The sequence below is a fragment of the Capricornis sumatraensis genome, chromosome X, assembly GCF_032405125.1.
Source record: "Capricornis sumatraensis isolate serow.1 chromosome X, serow.2, whole genome shotgun sequence".
Lineage (NCBI taxonomy): Eukaryota > Metazoa > Chordata > Mammalia > Artiodactyla > Bovidae > Capricornis > Capricornis sumatraensis.
The window spans coordinates 113812443-113838334 of NC_091092.1; the positions used below are offsets into that span (position 1 = coordinate 113812443).

The following is a 25892-nucleotide window of genomic DNA, read 5'->3' on the forward strand; positions in this document are numbered from 1 at the left end:
TTAGTGTGGTGTTTTTGCATTTCTAAGGACACTCTTATCCTAAAGTGATGTTATTCTCACCCTGGATCACAAAGGTGATGTGAGGATTTCCAATATTTATTTGAGAAAACAAAATTTTTGCTCCTAAATCTGACAAACAGCAAACTGTGTGTGACCCATGTTATTTATATGCTTATAATCATGAATCTAAATGACCTTTCTGTTGAAAAATTTTAAGAACTGAAAATTGGAGGAAATACAGTCAACAAGTTATTGATGCATTTCAGGAACACAGATTGAAAGGCTTCTCCACGCACAAAGTGAACAATGAGCTTCAGACCACACTAGGGGCGAGATGAGCGGCTGGATGCGGCCCTGAGGCGCGCAGTGGTCAAAGCTGAAGGCCCAGCAGCAGCTGAGGGTGCAGTGCCAGGCCAGGCTGAAGCAGAAGGGCCGGCAGCGGCTGAGGGTGCAGTGCCAAGCCTGGCCGAAGCAGAAGGGCCAGCAGCGGCTGAGGGTGCAGTGCCAGGCCAGGATGAAGCAGAAGGGCCAGCAGCGGCTGAGGCAGCAATGCCAGGCTTGGTCGAAGCAGAAGGGCCAGCAGCGGCTGAGGCAGCAATGACAGGCTTGGTCGAAGCAGAAGGGCTAGCGCTGGCTGAGGCAGCAGTGCCAGGCCGGGCTGAAGCAGAAGGGCCAGCACCGGCTGAGGGTGCAGTGCCAGGCCTGGCTGAAGCAGAAGGGCCAGCAGCGGCTGAGGCAGCAGTGCCAGGCCTGAGTGAGGGAGAAGGGCCAGCCCTGGCTGCCCCTCTGTCTCCGGTGCTCTCTACCTCCTCTCTCCAAGCCTCCTCATACTGTGGCAGGAAGGCAGTATGACCCGAATCCTTGACCTTGGCCAAAAACTGCAGGACTTTCATCTTGCTGGTTTCTGTCAGCAATTTAGGACCCCACAGGAACTCATAGTGAGGGGGATCACTGCTGGGCACCTGGCGGTACTCCAGATACCCTTCCCGCACCAGATCTTCTGTGATGAGCTTCCTGGGCTCTCCAAAGATGAAGTGACTTCTCCCATCATAGATGCCCAGCATATTCAGGAACTTCCAGATCTTCTCCTCAGGGGCGTGGTTGCCATTCAGGTAGATGACACCCAGCAGAGGCATCAGAAGACCATTCTTCGGCAGCCCCCAGTCACCTCTCATAGACTCACTGTCGCTGAGATCTAGGTTGCTCACCAGGGTATAGCAGTGACTGTTGGGCCTGACTTCCTTCAGCACCAGGCCAAACACCAGCTCCATGTGCTCAGAGGCCCTGCTAAGGATCTTAGGGAATTGTTCCCTGTACCTTCTAGTGACTGCCTTCAGCATTTCAGACCTCTTAATGAGCGCCCTCATCGTATACTTACACAGCATGTACTGAACCAACACCTCTGCCTTCCAGGTCAGAAGATCTGTATGAGAGCTCCCAGCAGCAGCTGAGGCCTGGGAGGAATTTTCCCCTTCCTGAACTTGGCCCTCGGCCCCTACACCAGATCTCGAGTGTGCTGCGCGCCCGACACCAGATCTTTTGTGTATAGCACCTGCAGCAGCGCTGGTGTTGCCTTGGGCTCCCTGAGGCCCCTTGGAGGTGCCAGCAGCAGACGAGCTTGAGGGACCGCTCTCTGAATCAGGAGGGGAGGAGGAGGTGGTCTCTTCTCCCCCAGATGTGGTAGCCTGATCATGAAGACCCTGGGTCTCAGCCCGGGCCTGGCGACGTTTCTCACGAGCACGGTGCTTACTCTTCTGCCCACGAGGCATGATGGCTGTGGTCAGGGACCGCAGGCACGAGTCTGGGCCAATAGACAGGAGGTGTGGGCACCTGGAGGATGGAGAATGAGCTGACATGAGCACCTTAGAACAGGGAGATTCTGCATTGGCTTAATCAAAGGCCGCCTCTGCAGGTGTCCTTCAGGACACTGCCCTAGGAACCCACAAGGCTCCTGTTGTCCTGCTTAGCCTTTCCCCACACAATCCCACAGAGGAAGAATAGAGGCCGTACTTTTCCTCTGCGACCTCTCAGCCCTGCTTTGGATTCACTCAGGTGACAGCAGGTGCCAGCAGTGGGGTTTTCTAAGTTCTACTTCAGTGTTATCACGTCAAGTCCTGGCGGAGCCTTGGCACCCTTCCCTCTGCTACACTGATGCCGACACTTTAGACATCCCCATGATCCAGAGATAAGTGAAGGGATGCCTCAGTCCACCTCCCTGCCAGGAGATAGACAACCAGTGCTGAGAGCTCATTAGGGTCTTTTCTACCCTGAGTTCACTGGGATCATCATGCAAGGTCCTTACCTCGGCTCCTTAAAACATCGGGCACCATTATCCATTTGCGGGCTGCTGTCTGCACCTTCAGACTAGACATTTCCCCTCCCGCAGACTTCGTATAAAACAGTAAAGAAGGTGCTGAGCCTCACAGCCCTTCCCTGAGATTTCCTGGGCTGAAATCCGAGGGCTGGGATGGGTGCACTGAGCACTCACTCAGGTTCCTAATTGAGCTCCTGGTAGAGAAGCTCAACTTTCCCTTGAAGCGATGACTGCTTGATAGTAAAAGCCAGTCACTCCGTGTCTCAAAAGCAGGAAGTGAAGATGACCTTATCTTACCAAACACGGTCTCCTGAGAACAAAATCTGGTGCAGGCAGGTTGATGTCCCTGTGGACCCTCACAAGATCCCAATTCAAGGTCTAAAATGTTCTTTTGCTTCTGTTTTCTCCTATATGACTTTTTGGAAATAAATTTGTTTTTTACAATATCACAATATTAATTTATAATATTGTACCAGTTTCTGCCACACATCTGTATGAATCAGCCATAGGTTTATCTTATGTCTCCTCCATCTTGAAACTCCCTCCCACGTCACACCCCTCTTAAGTTATCACAGAACACTGGCTTTAAGTTCCCTGGTCATAAAACTAATTCCCACTGGTTATCTATTTTCCATATAGTAATATGTACCTTTTCAATGTTACTCTCTCAATCTGCCCCTCCCTCTCCTTCCCCCACTGTGTCCACGAGTGTGTTCTCTAGGTCTGCATCTCCAGGCTGCCCTGCAAATAGGTTCATCAGTACCATCTTTCTGGATTCCATATATATGCATTAATATATGATATTGGCTTTCCTCTTTCAGACTTAATTCACTCTGCATAAAAAAACTAGAAATAAAACTATCACATGAGCAAACAATGCCACTACTGGGCATATATCCTGAGGAAACGGTAATGGAAACAGACACCTGTACTCATGTTCACTGCAGCAGTCTTTACCATGGCCAGGACACAGAAGCAACCAAGGCCTACATTTGACTCATGACAGGGTGGAAGATTTCTCCCTCTGCTGACCACTCCATTCAGACCAAGACCCTGACTTCCCCATTAGCCCACAATGGGAATCAACATGTATCCTTGAGGTCTCCCAGGGACGAAGACAGGGAGATGTGGTCCGAATGACGTGGTGTGGAACATCCACAGCCCCCAACGTTCTCACCATCCACCAGGAAACCGCAAACCCTCCCTTGCCAACCTGAGGCTGCCCCCACTGACCTGGTCTTCACTTCCCTGAGATGTCCCGGGAAGTGTCATGTCAAAACGCCTGATTCTCCCAGTCCTGAAAATAGGACTGGCACTTTATGTGGCTCCATTTCTTATGGGAGGAGCCCCCATCCTTACTAGCGTCACAGCCATTAATATTGTTGGGGACTAGGTCCCTTCGTTGACCTGGGTCTATTCCATTAGAGCAAGGCTCTCACTTCCCCAAAACCAGCTCCAGTGGACACCAGGGGGCACCACAGTTGGCCAGCTCTACCCGGGGCCTCCTAGAGCCCAGTATAGCGGGGCCGCTCAGACTGGCCCCCTTGCAGTGTCGAAGTCTGCTCATCAGCCCTCAGGGCCCTCCTCTAGGACCTAGAGCTTCTCCGGGGGTAGAATCCGGGCCTACCCCCCACAGACCAACGCCTTAGCCTGAGAAACTCTAGCGCACATTCAGCCGATAGCGCTGAGGGACTCATAAGAGCCATATCACAGGGGTGGGATGTGGATGGGTCACTTTTATTGCTGGGAGGGTTGGGAAAGTCCCTTCAGCTCCATTCAGGTCCTCACCTTGGTTCCGGACGAGTCCTGGACACTAGGTCTCCGCCAAACGGTCGCCGCAGCTACCGGCCGATCCGCTCTCTTTCAAAGCGGAAGTGGAGGGAGGGGAGCTGCGTAGGGTCCTACGTGGGGTCTCCCAGGGATGACGGCAGGGGCAGCGTGCTACGGGAACCCTGGTAGCTCAATATTCATCCGTCCTCGCATCCTCCTTGTGCAGTGTATCAGAGCCCAGGATGCCTCCTTGTATGAACCGAAGTCTTCCAGCTCCCAGACAAAGCCCTCGCCTTCCCAAGTCCCCAGTGGTGGGAGGCCAGCTTTGCTCTGAGCATCTCTGCTTGTCAGGTGGGTTGCCACTCTGTGAGCCTCCTTCGTTGGGGGAGAGATCCTCCCACTAGAACTGATGGTACTCACCTTAAGTCCTGTTAGGGTCAACACACCCTCATCTGCAGATCTGGGTTCTGATCAGGCTAGAGGAGACTCAGCCCTCCCTAATATCACACAGGTTGAATGAGGGGACCACTCAGAAGTAGCTCTTTGGCGCTTCTCAGGGCTAAGAATTTACGGAATTCTGTTTGGCTCCCTCTGCAGGGGTCCCCGCTAACACTCAGCATCACATGTGAGGTCCTCTTTGAATTCAGGTCCCTCCCTCTGCGAAGCTGCGGCTGATTGTATTAGACAGAGGTCCCAACTCGCTAAGACTTCTAGACTGAAATCAACCTGACATCTGTGCCTAGCGCTTCCTGGGGTCCACAGCATCAGTGATTTTCCAGGGCCTCCATTTGCAGTGTGTGTATAGTGTGTATAGTGTGTATAGTGTATAGTGTGTGTATAGTGTGTGTATAGTGTATAGTGTGTGTATAGTGTGTGTATAGTATGTATAGTGTGTATAGTGTGTATAGTGTATAGTGTGTGTATAGTGTGTGTATAGTGTGTATAGTGTGTGTATAGTGTGTATAGTGTATAGTGTGTGTATAGTGTGTGTATAGTGTATAGTGTGTGTATAGTGTGTATAGTGTATAGTGTGTGTATAGTGTCTATAGTGTGCATAGTGTATAGTGTGTGTATAGTGTGTATAGTGTATAGTGTGTGTATAGTGTATATAGTGTATAGTGTGTGTATAGTGTCTATAGTGTATATAGTGTATAGTGTGTGTATAATGTGTGTATAGTGTGCATAGTGTATAGTGTGTATAGTGTGTATAGTGTGTATAGTGTATAGTGTGTGTATAGTTTGTGTATAGTATATAGTGTGTGTATAGTGTGTATAGTGTATAGTGTGAGTATAGTGTGTGTATAGTGTGTATAGTGTATAGTGTGTGTATAGTGCGTGCATAGTGTGTATAGTGTATAGTGTATAGTGTGTGTATAGTGTGTGTATAGTGTGTATAGTGTGTATAGTGTAAAGTGTGCGTATAGTGTGTATAGTGTATAGTGTGTGTATAGTGTGTATAGTGTGTGTATAGTGTAAGGTGTGTGTATAGTGTCTATAGTGTGTGTATAGTGTGTATAGTGTGTATAGTGTGTGTATCGTGTGTATATAGTGTGTATAGTGTATAGTTTCTGTATAGTGTGTATAGTGTGTGTATAGTGTGTATAGTGTATAGTGTCTGTATAGTGTGTATAGTGTGTGTATAGTGTATAGTGTGTGTATAGTGTGTATAGTGTGTATAGTGTATAGTGCGTGTATAGTGTGTATAGTGTATAGTGTGTGTATAGTGTGTATAGTGTGCGTATAGTGTATAGTTTGTGTATAGTGTCTATAGTGTGTATAGTGTCTATAGTGTGTGTATAGTGTGTCCATAGTGTGTATAGTGTATAGTGTGTGTATAGTGTGTCTACAGTTTGTATAGTGTGCTTAGTGTATAGTGTGTGTATAGTGTGTATAGTGTATACTGTGTCTATAGTGTGTGTACAGTGTGTGTATAGTGTGTATAGTGTATAGTGTGTGTATAGTGTTTATAGTGTATAGTGTGTGTATAGTGTGTATAGTGTGTATAGTGTATAGTGTGTGTATAGTGTCTATAGTGTGCATAGTGTATAGTGTATAGTGTGTGTATAGTGTATATAGTGTATAGTGTGTGTATAGTGTCTATAGTGTGTATAGTGTATAGTGTGTGTATACTGTGTGTATAGTGTGTATAGTGTGCATAGTGTATAGTGTGTGTATAGTGTTTATAGTGTGTATAGTGTATAGTGTGTGTATAGTGTGTGTATAGTATCTAGTGTGTGCATAGTGTGTATAGTGTATAGTGTGTGTATAGTGTGTGTATAGTGTGTATAGTGTGTATCAAGTGTATAGTGTATAGTGTGTGTATAGTGTGTGTATAATGTTTATAGTGTGCATAGTGTATAGTGTGTGTATAGTGTGTATAGTGTATAGTGTGTATAGTGTATAGTGTATAGTGTGTGTATAGTGTGTATAGTGTATAGTGTGTCTATATTGTGTGTATAGTGTGTATAGTGTATAGTGTGTGTATAGTGTGTATAGTGTATAGTGTGTGTATAGTGTGTATAGTGTATAGTGTGTGTATAGTGTGTCTATAGTGTTTATAGTGTATAGTGTGTCTATAGTGTGTGTATAGTGTGTGTATAGTGTGTATAGTGTGTATAGTGTATAGTGTGTGTATAGTGTGTGTATAGTGTGTCTATAGTGTGTATAGTGTATAGTGTGTCTATAGTGTGTGTATAGTGTGTGTATAGTGTGTATAGTGTGTATAGTGTATAGTGTGTGTATAGTGTGCATAGTGTATAGTGTGTCTATAGTGTGTGTATAGTGTGTATATAGTGTGTGTATAGTGTGTATAGTGTGTATAGTGTGTATAGTTTATAGTGTGTGTATAGTGTGTATACTGTATAGTGTGTCTATAGTGTGTGTATAGTGTGTGTATAGTGTGTATAGTGTGTATAGTGTATAGTGTGTCTATAGTGTGTATAGTGTATAGTGTGTCTATAGTTTGTGTATAGTGTGTGCATAGTGTGTGTATAGTGTGTATAGTGTGTATAGTGTATAGTGTGTGTATAGTGTGTATAGTGTATAGTGTGTCTATAGTGTGTGTATAGTGTGTGCATAGTGTGTGTATAGTGTGTATAGTGTATAGTGTGTGTATAGTGTGTATAGTCTGTATAGTGTGTGTACAGTTTGTATAGTGTGCTTAGTGTATAGTGTGTGTATAGTGTGTATAGTGTATAGTGTGTCTATACTGTGTGTATATTGTGTATAGTGTATAGTGTGTGTATAGTGTGTATAGTGTATAGTGTGTGTATATTGTGTGTATAGTGTGTATAGTGTGTATAGTGTATAGTGTGTCTATAGTGTGCATAGTGTATAGTGTGTCTATAGTGTGTGTATAGTGTGTGTATAGTGTGTATAGTGTTTATAGTGTATAGTGTGTGTATATTGTGTATATTGTATAGTGTATAGTGTGTGTATAGTGTGTGTATAGTGTGTATAGTGTGCATAGTGTATAGTGTGTGTATAGTGTGTATAGTGTATAGTGTGTATAGTGTATAGTGTGTGTATAATGTGTATAGTGTGTGTATAGTGTATATTGTGTGTATAGTGTCTATAGTGTGTGTATAGTGTGTATAGTGTCTATAGTGTGTGTATAGTGTGTGTATAGTGTGTATAGTGTATAGTGTGTGTATAGTGTTTATAGTGTGTATAGTGTGTGTACAGTTTGTATAGTGTGCTTAGTGTATAGTGTGTGTATAGTGTGTATAGTGTATAGTGTGTCTATAGTGTGTGTATAGTGTGTATAGTGTATAGTGTGTCTATAGTGTGTATAGTGTATAGTGTGTGTATAGTGTGTGTATAGTGTGTGTATAGTGTGTATAGTGTTGATAGTGTATAGTGTGTGTATAGTGTGTATAGTGTATAGTGTGTCTATAGTTTGTGTATAGTGTGTGCATAGTGTGTGTATAGTGTGTATCGTGTGTATAGTGTATAGTGTGTGTATAGTGTGTATAGTGTATAGTGTGTCTATAGTGTGTATAGTGTGTGTATACTGTGTGTATAGTGTATAGTGTGTGTATAGTGTCTATAGTGTGTGTATAGTGTGTGTATAGTGTGTATAGTGTATAGTGTGTGTATAGTGTGTATAGTGTATAGTGTATCTATAGTTTGTGTATAGTGTGTGCATAGTGTGTGTATAGTGTATAGTGTGTGTATAGTGTGTTTAGTGTATAGTGTGTCTATAGTGTGTGTATAGTGTGTGTATAGTGTGTGTATAGTGTGTGTAGCGTGTATAGTGTATAGTGTGTGTATAGTGTGTGTATAGTGTGTGTATAGTGTGTATAGTGTATAGTGTGTGTATAGTGTTTATAGTGTATATAGTGTATAGTGTGTGTATAGTGTGTGTATAGTGTGTGTATAGTTTGTATAGTGTGTGTACAGTGTGTATAGTGTGTATAGTGTATAGTGTGTGTATAGTGCGTATAGTGTATATTGTGTGTATAGTGTGTGTATAGTGTGTATAGTGTTTATAGTGTATAGTGTGTGTAGTGTATAGTGTATAGTGTGTCTATAGTGTGTGTACAGTGTGTGTATAGTGTGTGTATAGTGTGTATAGTGTGTATTGTGTATAGTGTGTGTATAGTGTGTATAGTGTATATTGTGTGTATAGTGTGTGTAGTGTATCGTGTGTGTATAGTGTGTGTAGTGTATAGTGTATAGTGTGTGTATAGTGTGTGTATAGTGTGTGTATAGTGTATAGTGTGTGTGTAGTGTGTGTATAGTGTGTATAGTGTATAGTGTCCACTTTCAGGTCCTCAGGATGACACATGATGAACCCTGTAACTCCACTCTCTGCTTTATGAAGCTTTTTCTCTTCCATCAAGGTCCTAGTCTCCTGAGAATTCCAAGTTGGAAGTCAGGATGATCCTCATGTGATCCTAGTCCATCAGGGCCTCTGAGACTAGACAGTGGGGATGCAACTTGAGTCCTTCCGATTCCTCTTGCTTAACATCCTCACTACATCTACCACAGCCTGGGACTGCTCCTTCTACTGATCTAAGATTCCTCTTCTTAGGCTTTGGGGGACCGCTATATTCAGGGGTGATTGTCTCCTCAGTCCTCCTTCATGGAGGTTCCCATATCAGCTTCTGTCCCTCGATTAAAGGCTTCCTGGGGAATGCATATTCCTACAAACAGTAGAGCAGTTACCCTCTAGCAAATCTTGGAGAAAATGGGTCTCAGTCCCAAAAGTGATGTAAGATTAGGAAAATGCAGTAGAAATTAAGGAACTCAGCACAGATGTTATGATGTCACAGAGATCCAGGTGATTTATTCCTGCTCTTTAGCCACATTTAGGTTGTGTGCTTAATCGCTCAGTCATGTCCCACTGTTTGTGACGCCATGTACTGTAGTCCGCCAGGCTCCTCTGTCCATGCAGATTCTCCAGGCAAGAATTCTGAAGTGTGTTACATGCCCTCCACCAGGGATTCTGCCCAACCCAGAGATCGAACCCAGGTCTCCGAATTGCAGGCACATTCTTTACCATCTGAGTCACCAGATTTAGGGTAGTTCTAAAATATTTACTCTCGGCACCTCCCTGTTGGTCTAGTGGTTTTGCGCCCCCAATGCAGGGGTCCTAGTTTTGATCCCTAGTCAGGCAACGTGATCCCACATTCCACAACTAAAACTCTCACATCCGACAACTAAGAGTTCTCGTGCCACAACTAAAATCTCACATTCCAAAACTAAAGAGCCAGCATGTGGCAACAAAGATTCCAAATGTCACAACTAAGACCCAGAGCGGTCAAAAAATAAGTAGAAATAACTATTTTTAATTAAAACAAAGAAAATGTTTACTGTCTACATAGAAGGTCAGCGCCAGATAATCTTGAAAGCCCTCGATCACTTGAGGCTGTCTGAATTTGCACCTGCAGATGATCATATGCTTACTGAGCAGTGTCTCCTGCTCTCCTTTATTCACACCTCTTTATTATTTTGGAGTTTGTATTGCCTTGGCTAGGTGTTCCATCCCAGTGTTTTCATCACAGAGTCCTTCTTTCTGTCACTCAAGATACATTTTGGAGTGCTAGAAGACAGTGAATTAACTGACTCATGAGCACCTCAGGCCGGGACAAGGGGAAGGCTGCACGCTGTGCACAAATTCAGACCAGCGCTCCAGTCCCAGCTCTGGCTCTTATCAGTTGTGTCGACTTGGGTCCATCCCCAACTCGGGGAGCCTCAGGTGAAGTGGCTTTGGTAGGGCTAGTGGCATGGCGCTAAAGCACCTGGCGCAGTGCCTGGACCACACTGAGACTTTACACAATATCTGTTTTTCCTATGATTATGATTCTTTTCATCCTGGAGGATACCACCGACCCTGATGAAGTTCTTAAATCCAGGAGATGGCAGAGAATCGGTGGCATTCTTGGACATGGAACACCAAATCAGTCCAAAATGCTCTTTAGAAAGAATCCTTCATTTCCACTACTAAATCATATTTTGAGTGTGGAGGTAGTATTTTAACTGAACGAAATTCCAAGAATCTAAATTTGATTCCAAGACTAATTTTGTCTTCCTTCCCGGCTGCTCTTTCATCTGAACAACTCCTAGAGACTTCCTTAGTGGTCCAGGGGTTAAGACTCTGCACTCCCAATGCAGGAGGCCTGGGTTCCACCGCTGATCAGGGAACTAGGTCCCAAATGGCACAGCTTTGCCGCAACTAATACTTCACACGCCACAACTAAAGATCGTATATGCCACAACTGAAACATTCCCCAAGCCGCAACTAAAGAACTCTCAGGCTGCAAGGAAGATCAAGGATCCTCCGTGCCAAAGACAAGACCAAGCATAGCCAAATAAATAAGTAACTAAATAAAATAAGCCCCTATCTTCATCAATTTCACCATCACCTAAAATATACTCACCTCACAGACTTTGGTGGAATTATCAACATAGGCAAAAACGCTGAATGGAATGCCCTTTCAATAAAATGAGCTTTTTCCACGACTCACAGCAAAGAGTGTCAGCCCACTGGCTTCTGAGTTTCCGGTTTCATTCTACTATTACTTTTTTCACAGAAGCTCCTTGGAGATGATGTGCATGAAACATCTCGGTTGTGCACTGTGTTCACGGGCACTGGGACAGGAGCACAGGGCACATTCCACCCCCACCCCAGGGAGGATTTCTCTCTCGTCTACTCATGTTGCTCTTTAGTCACCTGGTCGTGTCTGACCCTTTTCTACCCCATGGACTGAACAGACTGCCCTGTCCATGGGACTCTCCAGGCAAAAATACTGGATTGGGTAGCCATTTCCTCCTCCAGGGGATCTTCCTGACCCAGGGATTGAACCCACGTCTCCTGCAGTGGCAGGCGGGTTCTTTAGCACCGAGCTGCCTGGGAAGCCTGATCATTGAAAAGCAATTGTTCAGAGTAGTTTTCCATTCCAGGCTTAAGTCTCTCATCTTTGAGACCCACCATCTGAGGGTCTGGCCTCTATTTAGTGTTTCCACAGCCTCCCTGGTGGGCTCAACATGTAGCCTAACTTAAAACTACCTCCCATGGACATTTATTGTCCTAAAGTCTCCAAGTGCCTTGCCTCAGTGTATTTACACTAGACTCCTCATGAAGAAGCCCTCAATCCCCTCACCTCCTTACATGTCATTTTTTATTCGGCTCCTATATGTTTGTCCACAAGCTACTGTATATGAATTGTTCTCTTCGACTCTAGAATCCTATAGGAAATGGTTCGGTTTATTTTTCTTAGCATCACCAATACTACTCAGAAGCCTCCAAAGAACAGATGCTAAAATAATATTTGAAGAATTACAGTGAAAGTGTGCAAGAAGTGAAGTTTACTGGGATTTCACTTCTCCCACATTCTTAAATAAGCTAAGCCAATCCAGGTATATACATTTCAGTTTTACAAAGAAAGACTAAAAGGAATAAAACAAACCAAGAAGTGAATACCTCTTAAGATTTCTTTTTTTCTGTATCTGATAATTACACAGACTTCACCGTGAAATAATTTCCATTTTTGCAAAAAATCCATATTCCAATATCATGTTTCCTTGTTCCAAATGACAAGAAATGATTCAAGGATTTCAGTTTTTGCCATGTAATACAAAAATTCTTATTTTTCAACTTGTTAATCTGCAGTACATGGGGGAGGTGCGCCATTAGTATACTTAGACTCTGAAGCTAAACACATCTTTAATTAAAAGGAGCAACATTTAAAAATAGAAAAAAGAAAAACCTCCAATTTGTGCATATTGTATAGGAACACAAATACTTTATATGCTGTGTTTCCATGAGAAAAACCTTGGCCCTCCGGTAGCTGGAAGACTGCCTGCTTTCTCTAAATGCAATGTGAAGTATCTGCTCAGACTTCACTAGGGGTAGGAGGAGCTTTGGACATGCTCTGGAAAGTGCAGTGGCCCTGGCACCATAGGAGCCCTGGCTCCAGCTCTGGCTCTGGTTCTCTTTCAGCTCACAAAGCCTCTTCATACCAGGATGTGAAGGCACTGGGCTTGGTATCATTGACATTAGCCCCAAACTCCCACATTCTTTTATATATCTATATCTATCACGGAAGCATCCCTTATTAGTTTACAAAGACCATGCTCATTATTTTTTATAACTGTATAGTACTCCACTCTGTGGATATATATTATGTTCCTTCAGTTAGCATGTTCATGGATATGTAAGGATTTTCATATGGTTGTGGATGTCTCTTCAGGGTTAATTTCTGAAAACTCTAATTACTGGCTCAAATGTGAAAGCATATTTAGTTTTCTGATAATACCAAGTTGTGTTTAGGCTCTAATCTTATTTTTGACATGTTGCTGTCAAAGAATGAGATTAGTATATTCTCTAACACTATATACAAAAATAAACTGAAAATGGATTAGAGACCTAAATAGGAGTGGAAACCATAAAACTCTTAAAAGACACTATGAGTGGGACACTTTTTGATATAATTCATAATAATATTTTTTTTGGATCTGTCTCCTAAAGCTAGGAAAATACAAGCAAAAATTAATAAATGAGATGTAACTAAAGCTAAAAACTTTTGCACAGCAAGGAAACCATCAGCAAAATGAAAAGACAACCTACTATATGGGAAAAAATATTTGCCAATGTTATCACCAATAAGGGGTTAATATCCAAAATATATGAATGGCTTATATAACTTGACAGTTTAAAAAAAGAATTTAAAAAATGGGCAGAAGACTTAAATACACATTTTTCCAAAGAAGACATATAAATGGCCGAGAGGCACATGAAAAGATGTTCAACATCGTTAATCATCATATGAATGCAAATTAAACCCACAATGAGGTATTATCTTACACCTATCAGAAGGGCTATCATCGCAAAGGAAGAGAAGTGACAAATGCTGGTGAGCATGTGGACAAGATCTGTACACTGTTGGTGGGAATGTCAATTGGTGCAGCCACCATGGATAACAGTTAGGAGGGCCCTCAAAATCTAAAAACAGAACTACCAAATGACCCAGCAATCCCACTCCTGGGTGTATAGCTGAAAAAAAAAAAAACCCACTAATTTGAATGGTCTCTGTCAGGTACGCGATGCTTGTCTGAGTCTAAGGGTTTCCACTGCTCGTCTCCCCTTCCCCTCCAGCCTCATCTACTCTCTGCCAGGGAGCCCTCCCCAGTCCAACCTCTCTGGTTATTAAGAAGGCACCTGTGTCTGGCAGAGCCAGTGTGAGATGAAGAGTTAGTCCTTCCCAGCCACCAGATAATCAGGAGTTTTGGCCGGACGTTTGAGTACACACTGAGACAGTGAGGAGTCAGACAAAAAGCACAGACTGTGGCACTGAAATGGATTAATAAGGAACTTAGTGATGTGGCCAGTGACCATCCAGCACAATATTCTGCAGGTCCAGTTGGGGATGATACATTTCATTGGCAAATCACAATTATGAAAAAGAATGGCAGCCCATATCAAGGCAGTGTATTCTCTGTGACAATTCATTTCCATAAAGACTACCTGTTCACACTACCTAAGGGTGCATTTGCAACAGAATTTATCACCCAGACATGAACACTAACGGCGGCACTCGGCTCGCTACTCTAAGATCACTGTGGTCTCTTGCTTTCATGATTTCTAGAGTTCTGGTGTCCATTTGTTCCCTGCTATGTGATCCGAATCCAAATGATAGCCTCCTCAGTGCCAGAGGTTGCATAGATCTATAAGACAGACAGAGATAAGTACAACAGAATTTCTCAGGAAGGTACTCAGAAGTATGCCATGTGATGCTAACATAAAAGTCAGAATAACCTGCATTAAATCTTGAATAAACTTTAAATTACTGTTTAAAATGGAAAAAAAAATCCACTAATTCAAAAATTCCATGCACTCCAATGTTCATAGCAGCATTACTGACATTTGTCAAGGTACAAAAGTAATCTATATGTATACAACGTATACACACACACACGCATGTGTGTGCATGCATAATGGAATATTACTCAGTCATTAAAAAGAATGACGTTTTGCAATTTTTCAACAACATGTATGGAGTTGGAGGGTATTATGCTATTAATCAGTAAATAGTTGGATGGTATTAATGAAATAAGTGAGACAGAGGAAGACAAATGCTGTATGATACCACTGACACGGAGAATTTAAAAAATAAAACAGACCTGGGAAATGAAGCAGACTCACAGATACAGAGAACAAGCTAGTGGTTAGCAGTGGGGAGTGGCAAGCAGGAGGGGAAGGTCAGGGACAGAAGATTAAGAGGTGCAAACTAATATGTATACAATAAGCAACAAGGATATATTGTACAACAAAGGGAATATCGCCAATATTTTGTAATAACTGTAAATGGAACATAACCTTTAAAAACTGGGAATCACTTTGTTATTCATCTGTAATTTATAAAATATTGTACATCAACTATGAAAATGAAGTGAAAGTATTAGTTGCTCAGTCTTGTCCAACTCTTTTTGACCACACAGACTGTAGCATACCAGGTTGCTTTGTCCATGAATTCTCCAGGCAAGAATACTGGAGTGGGTAACCATTCCCTTCTTCAGGGGATCTTCCTGACCCAGGGATTGAACCCAGGTCTCCTGCCTTTCACGCAGATTCTTTGCCATCTGAGCCACCAGGGAAGCCCACATCAACTATACCTCACTTTAAAAAAATCTATTCTCTCAGGAACTTTCACATATACTATACAGTATTATTAACTATGGGGTTCTCTGGTGGCTCAGCAGTAAAGAATCTGCCTGTTGATGCAGAGATGAGGGTTTGATTCCTGGGTCAGGAAGATCCCCTGGAGAAGGACATGGCAACTGAATCCAGTATCCTTGCATGGAAAATTCCTCAGACAGAGGAGGCTGGCAAGCTACAATCCATAGGGTTGCAGAGAGTAGGAAACCACTTGGTGACTTAACAACGATTGACTACAGTCACCATCCTGTATATAATATCCCTAGGGCTTCTTTATTTTGCAAGTGAAAGTTGTGAAAGTTTATGCCGTTTGGCCACTTATACCCATTTAATCCATCCTCCAACCCCCACTTGCGGCAACCACCAATCTATTCTCTGTGAGTTCATTTTTCAAAAATTTTCACATATAAGTGAGATTATATAGTATTTGTCTTTGTCTGACTTATTTCACTTAGCATAATGCCCTCAAGGTGCATCAGTGTTACTGCAAATGGCCAGATTTCCTTTTTTTCTTTTATTGGCTAAATAATATCTGAGTGAGGATGAGTGTTTGTGTGTGTCTGTGTGTGTCTATGTGACATTCTCTTTATCCATTCATCCATTAATGGACAGTTATGTTGTTTTCATAATTTGATTATGGTAAATAATGTTTCAACGAACATGGGGGGGGGGGTTCAGATATCTTTTCCAGGTGTTGGCTTCATTTCTTTCAGCTAAATTTCCAGGAGTAGAGTTGCCAGATCACATGGTAGTTCTATCTTCAATTTTTTTTATGAGCATCTATACTGTTTTCCTGGAGAAGGCAATGGCACCCCACTCCAGTACTCTTGCCTAGAAAATCCCATGGATGGAGGAGCCTGGGAGGCTGCAGTCCATGGGGTCACTGAGGGTCGGACACGACTGAGTGAGTTCACTTTCACTTTTCACTTTCATGCATTGGAGAAGGAAATGGCAAGCCACTCCAGTGTTCTTGCCTGGAGAATCCCAGGGACAAGGGAGCCTGGTGGGCTGCCGTCTATGGGGTCGCACAGAGTCAGACACGACTGAAGTGACTTAGCACCAGCATACTGTTTTCCATAGTGGCTGAATCAATTTACATTTTCATAAACTCACATTTTCTTTAATAATTTAAGTATATCCTAAATGCAAGTTACATATGCTTCTAAATTTAAAAGGTATATATCTTTGAAATTTAGGAATGAGAGACTGAATACAGTAAGCTAGACCTGGAACTGAATCACTTTAAAATTTTGTTCTCTTCTTATCCTATCTTAGTGTGGGGTTTTTTACATTACCAAGGATACCCCTATTCCAATGCCATGTAATCTTGCTCTGGATCACACAGATGATTTAAAATTTTTCAGTTTGTATTTCAGAAAGCGAAATTCTTATTTCTAAATCTGGTAAACAGCAATAAATGTGTGAGCCGTGTCATTCATAAGCTTATGTTTTGAATCTAAATAAACTTTCTACTGAAAAGAAAATCACTTGAAAATTACTGCCTCACCCCCTGCAAGAAAAGGGTAAGTTGAAAAGTTATTGATGCATATCAGGAACACAGGTTGACAGGCTTTTCTGATCACAAAGTAAAGAACGGATTCATACCACACTAGAGGTGAGATTGAGTGGCCAGATGCAGCCATGGAGTAGGCACTGGCCACAGAAGGGCCATCGCCGCCCAGGGAGAAATGCAGCTGCAGCTCTGGCCCCGGTGCTCTCTACTTCCTCTCTCCAAGTCACCTCACAATAGGGGCAGGAATGCAGTGGGGACAGTATAGTTGACCTTGGCCAAAAACTCCAGGACTTTCACCTTGCTGGTTTCCATAATGGCTCTCGGACCCCACAGGAGCGCTCTCGGATCCCCCTATAGCGAGGGGGATTGTGGCCAGGCAGTGTGAAGAGAAATGAATTGACAAAATGTCAGCCTCAGACTGGGAGGAGTGAAACATTATGGACTCGAGCGCAATTCAGACCAGGCTCTACACTCAGTTCTGTCACTTTATCAGCTTGGAGAATAGAAGTTCTTTGTCTGCTAAGTGAATTTGATAAGCCTTGTCTTACAGAAGTATCAGAACATATATAGCTTGTGTACAGCACCTGGCACTGCAGCTGGCAATGTTTAGGTCTTATGACACTTATTTTCATACCAGAAAGACAATCTATGGGAATTTCTACCTTCATCTATGGAAATTTTTCTTCATCCAGGAGAAACTAGAGACTATGTGGTCTTCTAAACAAAGAAAGCTAAGTCAATCAAACTGCTGCTTAGCAAGAAACGGTAGGGCTTCCCAGGTGCCTCAGTGGTAAAGAATCTACCTGACAATCAGGAGATGTCAGTTCAGTCCCTGGGTTGTGAAGACTGGCAATCTGGGTTGTGAATTGGCAGTCCACTCCAGTATTCTTGCCTGGAAAGTTCCATGGACAGAGGAGCCTGCCAGGCTACTCCATGGGGCCACAATGAGTCAGACATGACTTAGCAACTAAACAAGTAACCCTAAGTAAATTTAGAGGCAAGCGTTTTACCAGGATGCAACGCAAAAACTTATAGAATTTACGTCAAGGACCAGTAACTGCCCTGCCTCCCAAAGCCCTCCCGACAAAACACCCTGATTTTCATGTATTTCACCACCACTAAAATCTAGCCCCGCCCAGCAGGTCTACTGGATTACACTCGAGATACCCTCATGTTTGGAGTGTGCTGGGGCTCCTTCCGTTCAGGGCCCAGAGTGCCAGCACAGTGAGGTCTCCACATCCCATCACAAAGGTGACAATAATACGCATCAAACACCTGGTTTGTGGACTGTGTTCACCTGCACTGGGGCAGGAGCACTGGACACCTTCTGTTCTTTCCCACAGGCGGAGATTCCCTCTGCTTGACTCACAATCTCAGGGTAACTGTTCAGGGCAGCTTCTCATTTCAGTTTCAGCCTCCCAAACCTGAGGCCCACCATCTAGGGGTCTGGGCCCAGCTCACCATTATCACAGATTCATCCAGCCCACCACGCAGCCAATTTAAAATGACCTCCCAAGAAGGAACAAGAACGCAAAGATGGGAGATTATGATTAGCTTTCCAGCCCCACCTTAGCCTCCCACAACTTAAAAGGTTGGGAGTGTTGGTGGAACACAGTGAAACAGTTGCCTCAGACCTCACTAGGGGCTGGAGGGACTGCTAGACATGACTTTGGAGCACACACTGGCCTTGGCACGACTACAAACCCTGACTGCAGCTCGGGCTCTCTCGTCATCATCTCTCAGAGCCTCTTCATAATGGGGTGGGCAGGCACTGGGGATGTTACCATTGACCTTGGCCAAAATACCAAACCTCAAAGTTTTGGTTTAAGAGAATAAAGGCTGAGAGAACTTATACCTCACTGCTCTCATCCCAACTCCCTCCCCAGCATCCTCCCTGCTTTTGGTCACCTTCCTTATGGAATCACTGCTCATATACTCAAGACATCTACAGGCAGGTGCAGGGTCTCCTTTATCTTTGCATCACCCTCACCAGCACAGAAGCTTCTGAAGAGCAGATGCTCAAGTAAAGATGGGCATAAAGGAGCCACCAAGCAAGGAATGTAGTTTCTTATTATTTTTATTGGCATTCTTGAATAAACTAACAACATCTAAGTGTATCGCTAAAGGTACTACTGAATGTTAAGACGAAGGTGAATAACATAAATCAAAACTTGACTACAGCTTACTTGATTTTCATCTGTTTTAAAACAACAACATTCTTTCACATTCCCAAGAAAATTCCTATTCCAAAGCTATGTTATCTTGTTCTGGATCCAAAAAAGATGAAGAATTTTCTGAATTCTACTACACAGTGCCAAAACTCTTACTCTTAGATCTGACAGATAATAACAAAACTGTCATTTGTAAACTTGGATTCTGAATCTAAACAAACATTCTAGAACACGAAACAACATTTGAAAGGTAACGGGGTAAAACAGGAACACAAAGAAAATACATATTATGACTTTTCCAGGCCTACTTTAGCCTCTCACTTCTTAAAAGGTTGGCAGTATCGGTCAAACGAAGTGAAGAAGCTGCCTGAGAACTCACTGGGCACTGGACGGATCTCTGGGTGGGAACCTGGAGCGGGCAGTGGCCCTGGCAGCAGCATGAGATCTAACTAGAGATCTGCCTCAGGATCTCTTTTCCTCTTCTCTCAAAGCTTCTGCATAATGGAATGGGAAAGCACCGGGGATGGTACTATTGATCTTGGCCAAAAACTCCAGCACCTTCATCTTGCTGGTTTCAGTGTAGGCTCTTGAGCCCCACAAGAACTCATAGCTCAGGGGATCACTGTCGGGAATCTGACGATACACCAGGTAATTCTGCTGCACCCATTCTTCCGTGATGAGCTTCCTGGGATCCCCAAAGATTACATGCTGCTTTCCATCATAGATGCCCAGAACATTCAGGAACTCCCAGACATCAGCCTCAGAGGCGCGGTTGCCATTCAGGTAGATCACGCTCAGCAGAGGCATCAAAAGCCCATTCTTCGGCAGCTCACAGCTGCTGCTCAGCACCTCATCACTAACAAGGCCTATCTTGCTGACCAGGGTATAGGAGTAACCATTCGGCTTGACTTCCTTCAATTCAAGGCCAAAGGCCAGCTCCATGCACTCAGCTGCTCTCCTGAAGATCTCGGGGAAGCGTGTCTTGTACCTTTTGTGAAAAAGCTTCAGCATATCTACCCTCCTAATGGGCTCTTTCATCTTAAACTTCTCAAGCAGGAAATGTATCAACACCACTGCCTTCTTGGTCAGAGGATCTGGAGGAGCGGTCTTAGCAGAGGCTGAGGCCTGGGAAGAATTTTTATGTTCCTTAACTTGGCGCCTGCCACGTGCTTTAGATCTTGGGGGTGAAGCCTCTGCAACAGGAGAGCTAGTGGCTTCAGCTCCCTGAGGCTTCTGGCCTGCATCAGCAGTGGGGGGGCCCGGGGGCGCACTCCCAGAAGTAGGGGCGGGGGAGGCAGCAGCCTGAGCATCCCCGAGATCCTTGGTCTCCATGCGTGCCTGGCGGCGTTTCTCACGCGCACGGCGCTTGCTCTTCTGCCCCCGAGGCATGACTATCAGCAGGCACAGCAGGCAGGGGAGCAGGCAGGCAAGTAGGTGATGCTGGCACCTGGAGAAGGGAAGATGAGTGGATGAGCTCCTTCAGCATGGAGGGAAGGCTGCTCTGCCCGTTTCCTGGAGAGCCCTGCTCCAGGAACCGCTGGCCTCTTGTTCTTGGTCAGCCTATCCCCTGAGAACCCGGTGTAAGAAGTGAGCGCGCGCCAGCCTCAGCCTGCCTGTGGCTGCCTCCAGGGACAGCAGAGCCTGGGAGTGGGGCCCCCTCTGGGTCCCTTCATTCACACACACAACTGTCACATCAGCTCTTAGTGGGGCCGGGACCCCTGCCATGTGCCACTTGAAAGGTGATGCCTCAAAGCTCCCTGGGACCCATGAGAAGGAACTGAGTCATGGACACTAGGGGTGGATGGCACTGGCAGTTCTGGGGCCTGCTCTGTCCTGAACTCGGTTCTCCACCATTCAGGGTCCTCATCTTGTCAACACCAAGGCCGTGGGCCCCTCCCTCCTGCCTCTGGTGCCGCCCCTTCAGGTGAAGAACCTCAGCTCCCTTAGAAATGACACAAAGAAATGAGGAGGATCAGGCAAGACTCTAGCGTTCATTTGATTAGCTGGAAGGGGGAGTGTGCTACCTTCAGTCCAAATTCGCAGTCCCCACTTTGACTCCTGGGAGGATCTGGGGGCTCCTTTCTCTCCTGGCTTGAGGACCTTTCCTCACAGCAAGGCCAACAGCTCCCTGAGATCGAATGGGGGAAGCCAGGGTGGCCCTACCTGGCCTTACCACCCATGGTCTCTGGGGCCTGGAGAGCTGCAGCAGGAGGCTGAGGCCCTGTAATGGGTCCCCAGATTTTACTCAAAGAGTCTAAGATTCCTTCCTCTGCTGACCCATTAGACTAAGGCACTCACTTCCCTGTTAGCTGTGAGTGAGGCACACTTCTGCCTGCCATGTATGCCTGGGGGCACCAAGGAGTGACAGTGAGAGGAATTCTGGGAGTTTCCCACAGTCCTCAGCATCTTCTCCGTGAGTCCTGGCAAATGTTAGAAATTCTCCCTCTGCTGACCTGAGCACACTGAGGTTCCCAAGGTGAAAGAAAGTGTGAGCCACCTCCTGTCACCCCTGTCCCTGACCTCCCTGGGATGGCAGCAGGGGCTGGACTCTCTGGGACTCCACTGTTCCATCATTGCTGGCCGTCCTCACCTGGATGGGATCTATGCTCCTCTCTTAGTCCACCCTGAGTCTTCTGGCCTCAGATCAAGGCCCACATCTCCCTGAGTTCCTGGGGCTGGAAGTGAGGGGTGACATCTGGCGACCTCTGCCCGGGGTGCCCCAGGGCTGACAGGGGCTGGGACTTTGCGGGCCCCCACTGCTCTGGGTAGGTGCTCATCTAAGTCATCTCTCTGGGTCCTTACTGTGACTCTGTGACTCCTGGCAAGACCAGGAAATCTCTGTCTCGACTTGAGATCTCTCGCCTCCTACTAAGGCCCCCATCTCCCTGAGACCCACTAAAAAGCAGCAACATTTTCCCGATCTCTAGCTACAGCTGTGTGTGGACTCCTGATGCAGACAGTCAGGAAGAGATTCTGCACTGCCCTCTGTTGTTGCAGGGTAGCTGGATGGTCCCCTCAATTCTTAGGACCTCTTCTGGGCTCCTGGTACTAGCTGCAAATGCTCCAGTGGTGGACCTGAACCCATACCCCCATCAACGAGGTTCCTCACCTCCCTGCAAGGCTCTGGGCAGAAGTAAGTGGGGGTCATCTGGTCCCCATGCCTGGGTCTTCCAGGTCTGAGAGGGGTGATGTGACTATGTGGTTCACTTCCTCCTGGGTGGGGTTCTCGCATGTTCATTCAGTGTTACCACTGTGACTCCTTTTAGGAACCGGGCTTCCTCCCTATGTTGAATGAGGCCTCACCCATCACACTGAAACCCCAATGTCCCTGAGACCATCCTTGGAGGAAATGAGAGGGTATCTCAGCCTGAGAGCTCTAACCCGGCTTCCCAGGGTGACGGCAGAGGTGGCACTCTGTGGGCTCCTCTGTTCTGGGGGAGTCAGTTGTCTCCTTCCTCACATAGAATTGGTGCTTCAACATCTGTCATGGCCTGGGACTCCTTGTTTTCTGCTGACTTGGGCAGCCAGATCTGAAACCAAGGCCCTCATCTCCCTTGGACCCCACAGGCAGAAGTCAGGGGCACCAGAACTGGCCAGCTCTGTCCTGGGACCCCAGGGGCTGACAGCAGAGGCGGCATCCGATGTGGCTCTCTCTACCGTGTATGGATCTTCCCCTCGACTCCGCATCCTTCCTGGGATTCTGCCCTCTGTCAATCTGAGCCCAAAACCCTGCAAAAAGGTCTTCACCTTTCTGGGACCAGAGGTGACAGAGTGAGCCACATCCTGCCAAAACTGATTTGGGGCTATGCTGCTAACCACAAGGGCAGGACTCTTGACCTCCACCCCTGCCCCAGGTCTGGAGTCAGCGGCTCCCTCAGTCCTCACTCAGGATTCTGGCCTCCAGTTTGGGAGTCTTCCCTCTGCTGACCCGAGTCTACATGCCCCAGAGCAAAGCTCTCACCTCCCTGAGTGGCTAGAGGAGATGCTGGGGGCTCCATATCCAGCTACCTTGTTTGGGGATGCCCAGATCTGAGAGCGGGGCTGCTCCTTAGTGCAGCAATCCGCTTGGATGCCAGGCCTGCTGACTAGCACTGAAGGTCCTGGCTTGACTCCTCCTAAGGCTAAAACCCCTCCCTATGCCTAATGGGGTTACCTTATCTATCTTTCTCTTTACTTACCTTTCACACCCATTGATTTTATTATGTAACTGGTAGTTTGTACATCTTAATCTTCCTCATCTATTTCTCTCCTCCCCCACACTCTCAACCCTAACTCCCATCAATTACCACCTCTTTTTTTTCTCTGCATCACAACTGTTTCTGTTTTACAGATTTCTCATAGAAGTACAATCATATAGTTTCTTTTTCTCTAACTTATTTCACCTAACATACATAATACTCTCTAGGTCCATACCTTTTTATATAAATGCCTTTCTCTACCTGAACGTCCCTTACTCCCAATGCTTGCCACCACCCCCACCACAAAAATGACGGGTTCTCTCAGCCTGAATTACTCTATGGTAATTTGGACCCCTATGGTAGGAGTCCAAACCTTCCCAATCTAATGCCTAATGATCTAAACTGGAGTAGATGTAATAAAAACAGAAATAAAGTAACAATGTAATGTGCATCCCAAAACCATCCCTTCACCCTAACCCACCCTACTCCCATGCCACCCCACCCTTCCTTGTCCACCCCGTCGTGCCCCATCCCACCAGCTCACCCCACCCCATGCAAAAACTGTCGTCCAAGAAACCAGTCCCAGGTGCCAAAAAGATTGGGGGCTGCTACTCCAGGTCCCTGCAGCAGTGGCGGCAGGAGGGGCCTCTGTGCAGTCACCTCTTTGGAAAGAGATACCCCTGTGAGCTCTGACGGCCCCATCTTTTCACCTTTTGAGAACAAGACTACTCCCTTCACCTAAAGAGGCCGCCCTCTTTAAACCAAGCTGCCCGACCCGCTGCGGCCCTCCACATGGCAACTACAAGATGGCTCCTCGGCCCTGCAATTCAGGACAGGGCCAGTGAAACTGTGTATTGCAGGGGTGGGACGGGGCTGGGTCACTTTTATTACTGGGAGAACTTGGGAAATTCCCTTCAGCTACATTCATGTCCTCACCTTGGCTCCAGACGAGTTCTGGACAATCAATCTCTGCAGAACAGACGCCACAGCAAGCGGCCGAGTGCCTCGCTTCCGAAGCGGAAGTGGAGAGGCGGGGCATACGGTCCTACGTGGGGTCTCCCAGGGATGATGGCAGGGGCAAGGACCTACGGAAACCCTGGTAGCTCAATATTCACCCGTCCTTGGATCCTGTCTCACAGTCGACCCTGTGCAACCTATCAGAACTCGGGACGCCTCCACCTATGAATTTGAGTCCTCCAGCCTCCAAACAAAGCCCTTGCTTCCTGAAGTCCCTAGTCGGGGGAGTCAGGGCACTGCTCTGAGCACCTCTGCTTGTCAGGAGGAGCGCCACTCTGTAAGCCTCCCTCTTTGGGGGGAGGCCCTCTCACTAGTACCGACGGTCCTCACTTTCAGTCCGGTTATGGTCAAGATGCCTCTTTCTGCGGATCTGGGGTCCAATTCCGCTAGAGGAGGCCCTGCCCTCCCTGAGATCACACAGGTGGAATGAGGGAACCACTCAGAAGTAGCTCTTCTGGGTCTCTTAGGGCTAAGAATTTACAGAATTCTGTTTAGCTCCCTCTCCAGGGGTCCCCTCTAACGCTCAGCATTATTACGTGAGGTTCTCCTTGGATTCAGGTCCCTCCCTCTGTGAAAATGAGGCTGATCGTATTAGACAGAGGTCTCACCTCGCTGAGCCTTTCCAGACTGAAAGCAACCTGACATCTGTGCCCTGAGCTTCCTGGGGACCACAGTGTCAGATTTTCCAGGGCCTCCTTTGATGCAGTGTGTGCTACTGTGAGTCCACTTTCACGTCCTCACATCGACACGTGACGAATCCTGTAACTCCGCTCTCTGCTTTATGAAGCTGCTTGTCTTACATCAAGGTCCTAGTCTCCTTCAGAATTCGAAGTTGGAAGTCAGGGTGATCCTCGTTACATCGTAGTCCATTGGAGCCTCCGAGTGGGGATGCAACTCGAGTCCTTCTGGACTCCTCGTACGCAGCATCGTCCTCACTACACCTACCACAGCCTGGGACTGCTCTTTCTACTGATCTGAGATTCTTCTTCTTAGTCTTTGGGTGACCCTTACATTCAGGGATGACTGTCTCCTCGGTACTCTTTCATGGAGGTTCCTATATTAGCTTCTGTCGCTTGATTAAAGGCTTCCTCGGAAATGCATGTTCCTACAACATTTGAGCAGCTACCCTCTAGCAAATCTTGGGGAAAATGGGTCTCTGTCCCCAAAGTGATATAAGGTTAGGAAAATGCAGCACAAATCAAGGAATCCAAGATACATGTTATGCTGTCAGAAAAAAAGAGTTGATATATTCCTTCTCTTCAGTCAGATTTACGGTGTGTGTGTTTATTCGCTCAGTCATGTCCAACTCTTTACAACCCCATGGACTGTAGCCTGCCAGGCTCCTCTGTCCATGTGGGTTCTCCATGCAAGAAACCTGGAGTGGGTTGCCTCCTCCAGGGCATGTTCCCAACCCAGGGATCGAATCCAGGTCTCCTGCATTGCAGGCGCATTCTTTACCATCTGAGCCATCAGATTTAGGTTAGTTCTAAAATATTTATTTTGGGACTGCCTTGTTAATCCAGTGGTTAAGACTCTGTGCTCCCTGCTTGGGTTTGATCCCTGGTCAGGTACCTGGATCCCACATGCCACAACTAAGTGTTCATTTGCCACAACTAAAAATCTCACATGCCACAACTAAAGAGCCTGCCCATGGCAAAAAAGATTCGAGTGTCACAACTAAGACCCAGAGCTGTCAAAAAATAAAAATAAAAATAAATATTTTAATTAAATAAATATTCACTTTCTACAGAGAGGGATAGTGGCAGAT

The 25892-nt window shown here is 45.7% G+C and overlaps 2 protein-coding genes and 1 pseudogene across 2 annotated transcripts; 1 reads left to right on the forward strand and 2 right to left on the reverse strand.

The window, feature by feature from the left end:
• Positions 1–370: 370 nt before the first annotated feature.
• On the reverse strand, positions 371–1769 carry LOC138071860 (melanoma-associated antigen B2-like). Its single transcript, XM_068963246.1, has 2 exons — positions 684–1769; positions 371–586 (listed from the first exon to the last, which is right to left on the reverse strand). The coding sequence occupies exons 1-2, from the start codon at positions 1767–1769 to the stop codon at positions 371–373; spliced, it is 1302 nt and encodes a 433-aa protein (XP_068819347.1).
• A 1-nt stretch (position 1770) lies between these two features.
• On the forward strand, positions 1771–14321 carry LOC138071861 (ubiquitin-conjugating enzyme E2 D3 pseudogene; annotated as a pseudogene).
• Positions 14322–19391: 5070 nt separating this feature from the next.
• Positions 19392–20318, reverse strand: LOC138071992 (melanoma-associated antigen B1-like). Its single transcript, XM_068963349.1, has one exon. The coding sequence runs from the start codon at positions 20316–20318 to the stop codon at positions 19392–19394; it is 927 nt and encodes a 308-aa protein (XP_068819450.1).
• Positions 20319–25892: the final 5574 nt, after the last annotated feature.

Excerpts from the sequence above, each read along its gene's own strand:
- LOC138071860 (XM_068963246.1), bottom strand. The coding sequence starts at position 1,769 with ATGCCTCGTGGGCAGAAGAGTAAGCACCGTGCTCGTGAGAAACGTCGC. Across the intron at positions 587-683 it reads GGCCTGGCACTGCACCCTCA|CCGCTGCTGGCCCTTCTGCT; the intron begins GCCGGTGCTGGC and ends TTGCTGCCTCAG.
- LOC138071992 (XM_068963349.1), bottom strand. The coding sequence starts at position 20,318 with ATGCCTCGGGGGCAGAAGAGCAAGCGCCGTGCGCGTGAGAAACGCCGC.